The 13238-nt window shown below is 46.1% G+C and overlaps 1 protein-coding gene across 1 annotated transcript in view; it reads left to right on the top strand.

Annotated features, from left to right (window-relative positions):
- ASB18 (ankyrin repeat and SOCS box containing 18) overlaps positions 1 to 8585 on the top strand; it is a 73278-nt gene extending 64693 nt beyond the window's left edge. Inside the window, exons 5-6 of the mRNA XM_021924180.2 lie at positions 5874 to 5987; positions 7216 to 8585. Of these exons, the coding sequence (XP_021779872.1) occupies positions 5874 to 5987; positions 7216 to 7401 (300 nt within the window). The 3' untranslated portion in view covers positions 7402 to 8585. The remainder of the gene's footprint in view (positions 1 to 5873; positions 5988 to 7215) is intronic.
- The last annotated feature ends 4653 nt before the right edge of the window (positions 8586 to 13238 follow it).

Raw genomic sequence — 13238 nt, 5'->3', positions numbered from 1 at the left:
TTGTCTACAGCCATATTGCAATATACCAGAAAACTAATAGTAAAAAGCTTGTTAATTTTAAAAAATAACATAACCATTTGAAAACGTTATAGCACACTCCCAAATAACTACTGCCTCAACAGTTATTTAATTGCAGACCATTAAGAAAGATGAGCTGGGTGTAGTGGCTCACAGCTATAATCCCGGCACTTTGGGAGGCTACAGTGGGAAGATCACTTGAGCGCAGCCTGGGCAACATAGTGAGACCTTGTCTCTACATCAAAAATTTTAAAAATTAGCCTGGCATAGTGGCATGCGCCTGTAGTCCCAGGGCTACTCTTAGGAGGCCTCATGGGAGGGATTGTTTGAGGTCCAGGAGCCTGGCTAGCTGCAGTGACACGGATCCAACCAACGTGCTAACCCGCCACTGCGCTTAATGGCTATCATCCCACGCCCGCACGCACGGCACGGCACGCACGCACACGAATGCAATGAAAATAAAATGCAAATGATGATGATGATGATGATGATGATGATGATGAAGCACAAAATGGAAATAAAATGATGGATGGATGGCCAAATGAAAATGGAAGGAGGGGAGGAAGGAAGGAAGGATTTGACGGACGGACGGGAGGGAGGGAGGGAAGGAAGGAAGGAGGGAAGGAAGGAGGGAGGAGGGAGGGAGGAGGGAAGGAAGGAAGGAGGGAGGGAGGAGGGAGGGAAGGAAGGGAAGGGAAGGGAAGGAAGGAAGGAAGGAAGGAGGGAGGGAAGGAGGGAAGGGAAGGGAAGGATGGAGGGAGGAGGGAGGGAAGGAAGGAAGGAAACACTGCCTCAAAACTCTTGGCTATGACCCTACCAACGTTCAAAGGGAAATTTATACCATTTTAAAAGTTGCTTTTATTACGACTCTAGGAAAATGCTATGAAACTGATCATGAAATTGAATCCAAGGAGCATGAAAGAGAAACAAAACATACCTAAGAAGATCGGAGAAAGGAATTAATCATGATGAAGGCAAAAATTAATGGGTTAGAATATTTTAAAAGAGAACTGATCAACAAAATCCCATTGCTGATTTCTTGAAAAAAGGTGCAAAATGGAAAAACCTCCAGCAAAACTAAACAGGAAAACATTGAAAACACAATTACAGTGAATTTCAAATGAGAAAAGGGTGCTTATTCATCGATATAGTGAAGATCTCTTCCTTCCACCTTTATGGATCTGTATGGACCTCATTCTACAGCTCTCGGCCCTCTGCCTTCCAGCTGGGTTTAGCCAGTGGGGTGTCCTGGCAGCAGGAGGGAGGAAAGGAGAGTGAGGGCAGAACATGCATTCTCTGGGCTGGCTCTTTGCCTCAGGCTAGCTGTGTATCCCCAAGCAAGGATTGCTGCTTCTGCTAAGACAGCTCACTTGACTGGCCTTCAGCCCAGGATGGTAATACCTCTGCCACCAACCCCACATGACTACCCTGACCCTTGTCAGTTTCCTTGTACCCACGTCTGGTTAAATAGTTCCTGTATCAATAAACACTTCTGGAATGATCCCATATCGAACTCGCCATCTCTTTTTTTTCTTTTTCTTTTTTTAGACGGAGTCTTGCTCTGTCGCCCAGGCTGGAGTGCAGTGGCATGATCTCAGTTCACTGCAACCTCTGCCTCCTGGGTTCAAGCAATTATCCTGCCTCAGCCTCCAGAGTAGCTGGGACTACAGATGTGCATCACTATGCCCAGCTAATTTTGTTGTATTTTTGGTAGAGACGGGGCTTCACCATGTTGGCCAGGCTAGTCTCAAACTCCTGACCTCAGGTGATCCACCCACCTCGGCCTCCCAAAGTTCTGGAATTACAGGAGTGAGCCACCGTGCCCGGCCTCTCCATCTCTTTTCTATTGGACCTTGACTGGTACCTATGCAATGCTAAATTTCTTTAAAATGAAGATTATTTTCCAGGAAAATATAGATTAACAAAATGGACTCAAGAAGAAATCAAAATAAAATGTGCCAGTAAACATGAAAGAAATGAAAAATATCAAATTATGACCTGCAACTAAATGCCAGGCATAGGCAATGTCAAATGCAAGATCTACTGGGCCTTCCTAATTCCAATAATGGTCTGCTTTTTAAAATCTTCCCAAGTATGGCCGGGCGCGGTGGCTCAAGCCTGTAATCCCAGCACTTTGGGAGGCTGAGACGGGCGGATCACGAGGTCAGGAGATCAAGACTATCCTGGCTAATCCCGTCTCTACTAAAAAATACAAAAAAACTAGCTGGGCGAGGTGGCGGGCGCCTGTAGTCCTAGCTACTCGGGAGGCTGAGGCAGGGGAATGGCGTAAACCCGGGAGGCGGAGCTTGCAGTGAGCTGAGATCACGCCACTGCACTCCAGCCTGGGCCACAGAGCAAGACTCCGTCTCAAAAAAAAAAAAAAAATTATTCCCAAGTATTAAAAAAAAAACAAATTTTCTCAGATAGTTTTACTAAGTTAACATAACATGATGTTAAAACCTGACAAAAATAGCTCAAAAAATAAAACTATAAACCAAATTTATTTATTAAAAGAGATTTTAAAAAACTTAGTAAATTGAGTCTGGCACTGTATTATATATACTATACTATTTCAAATGAGAAAAGGGTGCTTATTCATAGATACTATAGTGAAGATCTAGCATGATCTAGTATATATAATAGCACATATATCTCTCTCTGATATATAGTGATATCATAATTATATTTTTTATATATAATATGTGCATTAAATATAGAAGAATAGCCAAATAGGGCCTGTTTTATGAAGGCAAAAATGGGTCAGTATTGGAAAATCTTTTTCTTTTTTTTTTTTTTTTTTGAGACAGAGTCTCACTCTGTCACCCAGGCTGGAGTGCAGTGGCATGATCTCAGCTCACTGCAACCTCCACCTCCAGGGTTCAAGCAGTTCTCCTGCCTTAGCCTCCCAAGTAGCTGGGATTACAAACGTGCACCCCCATGCCTGGCTAATTTTTGTATTTTTAGTAGAGATGGGGTTTCATCGTGTTGGTCAGGCTGGTCTTGAACTCCTGACCTCAGGTGATCCACTTACCTCAGCCTCTCAAAGTGCTGGGATTACAGGCATGAGCCACCACGTCTGCCTGGAAAATCTTTTTCTATCAACTTGGTTAGAAAAAGGCAAAACATGAAATTACATCTTAAACTTTGTAGTAACCTAGGAATAGAAAGATATTTTCTTAACTTAGAACAGAGTATCTATTTGAAACTAATATTCAAGGTTATATTTATGGTGAAACATTAGAGACAATCCTATTAAAGTTAGGAATAAGATAATTATGAATGCTATTAATGTTGTTATTTAGCATTGAACTGAAAAGCTCTAGCCAGTGTAATAAGAAATATTAATATTGAGGAGGAAAAAATCATCATAGACAAAAGTATTATCTACCTAAAAATAACCCTAATAAATAAAATGTACTTACAAATCAGTGAAGAAATGAACACACCAATAGAAAAATGAGCAAAAGACATAATTGAGCAATTCACAAAGGAAGAAAAACAAATGGTCAAACAAACAAAACAAAAGTAAATAGTCCATACTGGGCCGGGCGCAGTGGCTCACGCCTGTAATCCCAACACTTTGGGAGGCTGAGGTGGGCGGATCACGAGGTCAGGAGTTCGAGACCAGCCTGGTCAACATGGTGAAACCCTGTCTCTAATAAAAATTCAAAAATCAGCTGGGTGTGGTGGCACCTGCTTATAGTCCCAGCCACTTGGGAGGCTGAGGCAGGATAATAGCTTGAGCTGGGAGGCAGAGGTTGCAGTAAGTCAAGATCATGCCACTGTACTCCAGCCTGGGTGATAGAGCAAGACTCCATCCAAAAAAAAAAAAAAAAAAAAGAATAATTGATTGTAAATAGATTCACAATCTATTCTGCATGGAAAAAAATCAGATTTCAAAATCATATGCAAAGCATTCACCCATTGTTGTCATATATATTAATTTTCTATGTAAACACATAAAACATTAGCTTACACGAAATGTTAATAGTAGTTATCTCTGACCAAAGGAATATGAATTTTTTTTTTTAGTTTGTCATATTTGTATTTTAAAGGGGTTTTAGGCCTGGAGCTGTGGAGAAGGGAGCCAAGTTGTGAAGTGAGCAGCCAGTATGAGTGACTTCAGTACTTTCTTCTGTTTGACTCTGTGTCCATAGAGCCCCAGCAGACATGACGCAGGGCAGGCCCCGGTAGTAGTTCAAGTCATTGTTACAGATATATGGCAGCTGGTCTTAGTAAAGTTGCATAACTTCAGGTTTCTCAACCAAGAAGTAGAAAGAACAAATTGTACAACACTTGGCAAATCTTAGACCTCAAAAAGAGAGAGCTATGAAATTGCCCTGCACCTCTCCGAAATCTAATCTGAATTTGGTCCAGCTTCTTTTTTCTTTTTTTTTTTTTTTTTTTTTTGAGACTGAGTTTCACTCTTGTTGCCCAGGCTGGAGTGCAGTGGCACAATCTCGGCTCACTGCAACCTCCGCCTCCCGGGTTCAAGTGATTCTCCTGCCTCAGCCTCCCGCATAGCTGGGATTACAGGCATGTGCCACCAGGTCCGGCTAATGTTTGTATTTTAAGTAGAGACGGGGTTTCTTCATGTTGGTCAGGCTGGTCTTCAACCCCCGATGTCAGGTGATCTGCCTGCCTCACCCTGCCAAACTGCTGGTATTACAGGCGCGAGCCACTGCGCCTGGCAACTGAATTTGGTCCAGCTTCTAAATCCAACTACTAATTTACGGAAAACAGAGGAAGAGCAGCATGTCCACAAACCCCACAGGAATGTAATCAGCAAAAGCCCCACAGTGAGAAACACTACGAATAACCCAGTTCCCACCACAAATAAGTCACATGAAACCAAAAAAGACATCTAAAAATACATCACAGCAACCAGTCTCACTATGTCGGCCTTAACTAGAATGATTATTCAAACCAACAAATTATTTTGTTAATATAATGGCATTTAAGAGAAATCTGTGAATTTAAACACTGTATATGACATGATATTACAAAACTATTGTTAATTTCTCAGGTGCTATAATATTCTCTTTGTTTCTTCAAAGGGTCATATAAAAGATGCACTGAAATACAGATAAAATTATAGGATGCATGGAATTTGCTTTAATCTTACGGGAAGTGGATGGGGCAGGATTAACCATGGGTTGATGGGAGGGGTGGTACATGGGAGTTTATCATACTGTTGGTGCTACTTTTGTGTATGAAGGTTCAAACTTCTCCATAACAAAAAAAAAAGTTTATTTTTTAAAAGCAAATAGTGTTCCCATCTTTATGGTGAAGCTAATGGACTTGAATTATAAATTTGCGAGTAAGGAAATAGGAATCTTTGCCAGTGGGGACTGTGAAAATAAAATGGAAATGCCAAGTCAAGAGGAAATTCAACAGCAAAACAATTCCTCTCCCCCAGTTCTCAATTTCCTGACATTTGAAAATTGAGGTAAGAAATTGGGAACACCATCCTCGGGCCACACTTCCTCCTAACAGAACTTCATTCCTTTTCTCTGAGCAGCTCTCTGGGGGGCCAAGAAGGCCTACCGAGCCATCAGCATAGCCCCCGGGGAACCTGAATGCTTAAGCACTTGGCCCAGACTTCGCATGGGTGGCCATCATCACAGGAAGAAGGGCTCCCTTGCAGAGCCGTTGCCTTGTGTCTTTGTGTGCACTAACTCAGGTGATCCCTGCAGCAACCCTGTGGTACTGCTCTGTTGCTGTTTCCTGTGTGACTTGGGCATAGGGAGGTCACACAGCTAGGGAGAGCTTCCCCGCACACCCCCCTCACCCCTTCCCCACCGAGACCCAGAACCCAGTCAGCCTACGCTGCGCCTTTCACCTCTTCCCACCAGGTGCTGAAGACCTGCGCATCGGTCCCCGGGGTCGTCGAGGTGCTTTTCAACTCCTACCCTCAGCTCTGCGTGTCAGAGTCCTGGAAGGAACTGATTCCTGAGGAAGTATTCCAGGCAAGAGAGCTGCCTTTCCGCCTGCCTTTAGTCCAAAACTCTTGTCTGTTTTTGCTTCTTTGCATGGGGAGTTTTGCACTGATATTCAGCTAAGTGTAATACATCTGAAAAAGGAAGAATGGGAAATGAGGGTGTATTTGCACAATTTCTGGTTTTTTATTTTCTGGAGGCTCCATAATCACACAGCCAGGAGCTTGTTATAGTAGTTGCAGTGTCGTGGCCTCAAGGAGCACAGAGCCCCATGCTGGCCTGACAAACGCCAGGGTTCTCTTAACCAGTGTCCAAAGAAAGGCCGGAGCTGCCTGAATCCACGGGCCTAGCTCCATGTCAGGACATACTGTTCCGGTCCTGTGAATCAGCTTCATGCTCCAGCTGCTCAAGATATGACCAAGGAAGCAGTGGGCATTACATCTATCCACAACAAAGTCCACAGGTGACTGCCCATTAAAAGAGAATGAGAACAGGCCAGGTGCGGTGGCTCATGCCTGTAATCCTAGCACTTTCAGAGGCCAAGGCAGGCAGATCACTTGAGGTCAGGGATTCAAGACCAGCCTGGCCAACATGATGAAACCCTGTCTACTAAAAATACAAAAATTACCTGGGCATGGTGGCAGGTGCCTGTAATCCCAGTTACTCAGGAGGCTAAGGCAGGAGAATTGCTTGAGCCCAGGAGGCGGAGGGTGTAGTGAGCCGAGATCGCACCACTGCACTCCAGCCTGGGCGACAGAGCTAGACTCCATCTCAAAAAAAAAAAAAAAGAGAGCGAGAGTGAGAAGAGTTGTGTGTGTTTTTTCTGTTTCACTGACTTGAGTCATGTGTGCATGACTGACGACCAGACCAATGCCATGCACTCGCTCCTGAGCCCCTCCCTGGCAAAAAGGAAGAGCTGGTCATGACTGGGGGAGATGAACAGGGCCACCCCGGAACTGCAGGGCTGCTGTGCAAAGAGGATAGAGCAAAACGGAATTCGGGGAGACCACCTGGAGCATCTGAAGTCACCCCAGTCAGAATCCCCTCTCACTTGGCAGGAACTGTGCTTTGGGAGAGCACACGAGCCCCTGGGGCAGAGGGTGGTTCCCCACAAAGTGGTGCGTCTCTCTCCAGTGCGCTTATCAGGGATCAGTTAGCCATAGAAAAGCCCGCTTGTCCCATCAGTGGTCTAGCTAGGAAGAAAACGTATGTTGGTTTCACGTGCCCAGATTTCTAATCCACCTGCCTTCCCTTCCAGATGCACAAGCCATTCTACCAGTCCCTCTTTGCCTTGGCCCACACCCCACGCTGCCTGCAGCATCTTTGCCGCTGTGCCCTTCGCAGACTGTTTGGCAAAAGGTGCTTTGACCTCATCCCCCTGTTACCCTTGCCAAAGCCCCTGCAGAATTATGTACTTTTAGAACCACAGGGTGTTTTGCACTGAAACAACGCTGCAACCAATGCTGTTGTTCTCCTCGCTGCCCTTCTGTGGAGGCCATGTGTTGAGGAGAGCACCCTGGTGAAGATGGAGGTGATGGCAGTTCCCTTCCCAAGTGCTCTCGGTGGGACTGGGTGAAGCACAGACCTTGCCAAGCTGCAGGTTCACCTCGAAATGGAATTGGCAACAAAAGCCCTTTCTGCCTCTCAGGGTCGCCTGTGAAAATCCAGTGAAATCGTGACTATCACAGCACCTGGTCTTGGAAAGTACCTTTCAACAACAGTTAAGCCAAAAGGTACAGTGAGTCCTCGCTTAAGGTCTTCGATAGGTTTTGGGAACCAGCTTTAAGCGAAATGATGTATAACAAAGCCAGTTTTCCCAAGGTTAATTGATATAAACAAGAGTAACGTTCCCACAGCGTATTTCTGGTCACAAAAAGATTGCCACACTTCTAAATAAAGACCAATACAGTTCTAATAGTAAACATTGAAATAAATGCAAGCTACGCATACCCTTAAGAGATTAATAACAAGTAAGATAATTATTTGCCCAATTTGTAGTGAATCAGTAAGTGATGGTGTTTGTCCTGCTCATGGGTTAGATTAAGGAATAAATGTTTGCAAAACGAACCTTGTCAGGAGCACCTCCTGCCACCACGAAGTTCCGAACAGTCACCAATGTGGCAGGCTTGCTAGGCCCTCTCATACCGCATCATTTATTGTCATGCATTTGGATGATTACTGTATGCCTTATGAATTTTTACTTTACAATAATTTGTATTCATTCATTCGTATTCTAACGTGCTTATTCTAGTTCAGGGTCATGGGTGGTCAGAGGCCACCCCAGCAACTCAGTGTGCAGGGCAGGAACCAGGTCTGGACGGGGTGCTGTTCCATTGCAGGGTGCTCACACACCCCCACACCCACCCACACACACACACTGGGGCAATTCAGACACCCCAGCTCACCTCACCTGCTCAGCTTTGGGATGTGGGAGGGAACCGAAACACCCAGAAAAAACCCACACAGACAGTGGCCCTGACCAGGAATCAGTTTTGTTTCTCATCAGTGTTATAATAAAATGACGATAAACAAAACATTGCTGGCCGGGCGCGGTGGCTCAAGCCTGTAATCCCAGCACTTTGGGAGGCCGAGACGGGTGGATCACGAGGTCAGGAGATCGAGACCATCCTGGCTAACACGGTGAAACCCCGTCTCTACTAAAAAAATACAAAAAACTAGCCGGGCGAGGTGGCGGGCGCCTGTAGTCCCAGCTACTCGGGAGGCTGAGGCAGGAGAATGGCGTGAACCCGGGAGGCGGAGCTTGCAGTGAGCTGAGATCTGGCCACTGCACTCCAGCCTGGGCGACAGAGCGAGACTCTGTCTCAAAAAAAAAAAAAAAAAAATTATTTAAGGACCTGCTGTATACATATTTTTCCAATGTGGTAGCAGCCCTCATGCTGTCCCTGAGCCTTGGGACCCTCCCCTCACAGAGAGGCCTCTCACCCCGCTGGGGCCCGACCACCCGGGGAAGCTCCGTACCCTAGATCACGACAGAGCTGCGTGTTGAGAAAGGACACTTAGAACTGCCGCACACACACCTGCCCAGGGCCTGCTGGTGCTCCCAAGCACGTTACAGTCCAGAGCTCCCCTCAGTGCTCCCAAGCATGTTACAGTCCAGAGCTCCCCTCAGTGCTCCCAAGCACGTTACAGTCCAGAGCTCCCCAGGAGGACACCAGCAGGATGGTGAGTGAGAAGTTGCCATCCTGTGTGAGTCTTCGTGTGACACCTTCACCAGAAGCCACTGCTCCAGCTCCAGGAACAGTCCGGGAAGTCAGATACCAGGAACAGACACAGGTTGATTAAAGGGGCCTTCAGCTCAGCCTGAGAGTCACATGCCAAGAGAGATGCTCTAGACATCAAGGACTATATCAACCTTGTCTTATTTTCTCTATTCTATATATATATATATATATATACACCTTGAGGTAGAGGGTGGTTCCCACAAAATGGTGCATCTCTCTCCAGTGCACTTATCTGGGATCAGTTAGCCATAGAAAAGCCCACTTGTCCCATCAGTGGTCTGGCTGGGAAGAAAATGTATGTTGGTTCTGTGTGCCCAGATATATATATGCCAGAATCTCACTCTGTCACCCAGCGGTGCAATCATAGCTCACTGCAGCCTCGACCTTCTGGGCTCGAGTGATCCTCCTGCCTCAGCCTCCCATGCAGCTGGGACTACAGGTGCACACCACCACACTGGGATAATTTTTTCTATTTAAAATAGATGAGATCTCGCATTTTGCCCAGGCTCTAATTCCTGGCCTCATGTAATCCTCCTGCCTCTGCCTCCTGAGTACCTGGGATTACAGGAGTGAGTCCCCTCCCCTAGCTTACTTTCTCTATTCAGATTCTTCGACATCTGGGGCCTTGCTGATCCAAGAGGAGCTGACCGTCCCCCTGACCAACCAGGCTTAGCTAGTTCTTAGAGACAGTAAACAATTTCACACAGAGCATGCTTTTCCAATGTTAGCCAACCAATCTGGAGCCCAGAGCCCACACCTCAACCACCTCTTATATCCCACTCTTTCTCACATGCCAGACCACTGCCTACTCCAGAGCAGTTGCCACACAACTTGGGACAGCCCTATGCCCCCAGAGTCTGCTGAAATTATCAAACTAGCCAAACTTCAGCCTTGCCCTCTCCTGCCCAACCTCCTGAAAGACCCTGAGGCTTCTCCATGGGCTGCCCCATGTCACAGCATGCCCTCTGCTCTTAGGAACAGTGTGCAGTAAAACACCTTTTCAACAGCAATCATCTCCTGATCTGTTGGCCTATGAGACATCGAATTGTCTATGAATACATTGTATTTTAAAGCAAAGACTCTTCATGGTCATCCTCCAAGGAGAAGCAGTGGCTCTCCTGCTCCGATGAACCTCAGAGGAGACACTCCCTCTGTATTGGTCTGTTTTGCATCGTTCTAAAGGAATAGCTGAGGCCGGGCAATTTATAAAGAAAAGAGGTTTATTCAGCTCATAGTTCTGCAGGCTGTACAAGAAGCATTGTGCCAGCATCTGCTTCTGGTGAGGCCTTTCAAGAAGCTTTTACTCATGGCAGAAAGTGAAAGGGAGCCAGTGTGTCACATGGCAAGAGAGGGACAAGGGAGAGAGGAGGAGGGGCTGGGTTTTTTAACAATCAGTTCCCAAGTGCACTAATCCAGCAAGAACTCACTCAACACTGCAGGGAGGGCACAAAGGCCCTGTGACCCAAACACCTCTCATGGGGCCCTACCTCCAACACTGGGGATCAAACTTCAACATGAGATTAGGAGGGAACAAATATATAAACCATACTACCCTCTCATTGGTAGAGTCTGGAAAGAGAATTCAGACCCCAGCAAATAACTGCAGGGTGAGGTGGGATGTTGTATGCACCATGAGTATAGCCCATTATGGAGTGAAAGGGGGACCCAGCCTGAGCCCAGGAAGTGAGGATGGGCATCATGAAGGAGGTAGCCAGGCTGTAGCTTGGTGGACCATCAACTTTTAACACAGTGGATCTGCCCAGGGAGTGATAAGACAGCATCCCCCAGCTCCATCAGCTGACCCACCTTCACCCACCCTTTGAGATAGACAATTGATCTGTCCTACAAAAGGGCTATGTCAACTCAGCTTCAAGACCCCTCAGATCCCCATCCCAGGCAGATGATTCTCCCCAAGCCTTTCCTACATAGACTTTCAGGAGTTACCACTGCCTCCAAAGGAAAACTTGAATGAAGGCAGGGGTGCAGGGAAGTACAGGGTTTCATGGAGGGACAGTGATTTACCCTCCTGGCTGGGAGGATCCCCACGCTTTGGCAGCTGGAAGGAGGCAAGGCTGGAGAAGGTGGGGGCAGATCAGGAGGTACTTGGCTTCCAGACCTAAGATTCTGAACTTCACTGGACGGGCTATGAGGTACCACGAAGCAGGTGAGCAGGTTTGGTCTCAGTGGGACTCTAGGAAGATCGCTTTGTCCCGGAAAGGGATGCAATGCACTGGAAGATGAGTAGCAGCCCAAGGTAACGCCTTAGAGACAGGTACAGAGCTTCTCTACTGAACAAGAACAATGACATAACTGAAACTGGCTCAATTTGCTTACCTGGGAAGTGAACGTGTCTGCGCCTCTCTCACTTACTTAGGAATTAGTAAGATGTCTGATGTAAGGCAGGCCTTCTCCAAATTTGAAGGGATCTTGTTGAAATGCAGGTGCAGACTCTAGAGGTTTGCAGCGGAGCCCAGATTCTGTGGCTCCAAGCATTTGGATGTTTCTATTAACCTTGGATCCTGGTCTGCAGGCCTCACTGAACAGAGAAACTGCAAAAACCCAGGCCCAGAGCCTAACCCGGAGAAGGAATTCAATCCATGGTTCCTTCTGTTATTAGGATTGTTTTATCATTAGAAGAAGAAAACAGCCCAATATTAAGATAGAGACTGTAAAAAATGGGGAAAAATAGCAATTTTTTTTTTTTTTTTTTTTTTTTTTTCTGAGACAAGGTCTCACGCTGTCAGCTAGGCTGGAGTGCAGTGGCTTGAACATGGCTTACTGCAGCCTCGACCTTCTGGGCTCAAGTGATCCTGCTGCCTCAGCCCCTCACGTAGCTGGGACTACAGGTGCACACCATCAATTTTTTTGTTTTTTGTAGAGATGGGGTCTCGCTTTGTTGCCCAGACTGCTCTTGAACTCCTGGGCTCAGCAATCTGCCTGCCTCAGCCTCCCAAAGTGCTGGGATTACAGACGTGAACCACCATGCCCAGCCAGCAATGTTATTTAAATAGCATGGGTAAGAACAGTAAGAAATACAGCCACCATGGCCTTCAAGGAGCCCAGTCCTCACTGAATTCTGAAAATGGAAATATGCCTGTCTTCTAAGACTATACCCTCCAGCCACGCCTTCCACCCCACCCTACCATAGAAAACGGTTTGGTTGACATTCTAAAATTTTAAGTATGTATTGAAGAGTCCTGGAAGAATGCAGAGCTCTTTTAAAACATACTGACGATCGAGACCATCCTGGCTAACACGGCAAAACCCCGTCTCTACTAAAAATACAAAAAATTAGCCTGGCATGGTGGCATATGCCTGTAATCCCAGCTACTCGGGAGGTTGAGGCAGGAGAATCACTTGAACCTGGGAAGTGGAAGTTGCAGTAAGCTGAGATCACACCACTGCACTCCAGCCTGGACAACAGAGGGAGACTCCATCTCAAAAAATATATATATAAAAGAATACTGACTTAGCCGGGCATGGTGGCTCATGCCTATAATCCCAGCACTTTGGGAGGCAGAGGTGGGTGGATGACCTGAGGTCAGGAGTTCGAGACCAGCCTCTGACCAACATGGCAAAACCCTGTCTATACTAAAAATACAAAAATTAGCGGGACACAGTGACAGTTGCCTGTACTCCCAGCTCCTTGAGAGGCTGAGGCCGGAGAATCACTTGAACCTGGGAGGTAGAGGTTGCAGTGAGCCAAGACTGCGCCATTACACTCTGGCCTCGGTGACAGGAAAAGACTCTGTTTAAATAAATAAATAAATACATACATACATACTGACTTTACACTTCTAAAAATCTAATAAATAATAATCAATTATTAGGTTTCCAAAAACTTATTTTTCCCCAAATTGCAGCTTAAAAACAGCAACATGATTCTCACAATGATCCCCAAAGGTCTCCCCATAGCTGCCTGAAATTTTGTCAACATGGAGGAATTATTTCTTTTTCATTATTTTTACCCCTAAGAATTTTAAAATTCAGATGCTCCTGGGAAGAGTTAATCCATGAAGTTCCTTTGGAATAAACCATT

Source organism: Papio anubis, chromosome 10, assembly GCF_008728515.1.
Source record: "Papio anubis isolate 15944 chromosome 10, Panubis1.0, whole genome shotgun sequence".
Taxonomy (NCBI): domain Eukaryota; kingdom Metazoa; phylum Chordata; class Mammalia; order Primates; family Cercopithecidae; genus Papio; species Papio anubis.
Note: the sequence above shows the minus strand (reverse complement) of the source record. Positions and strands in the feature narration are given on the sequence as shown.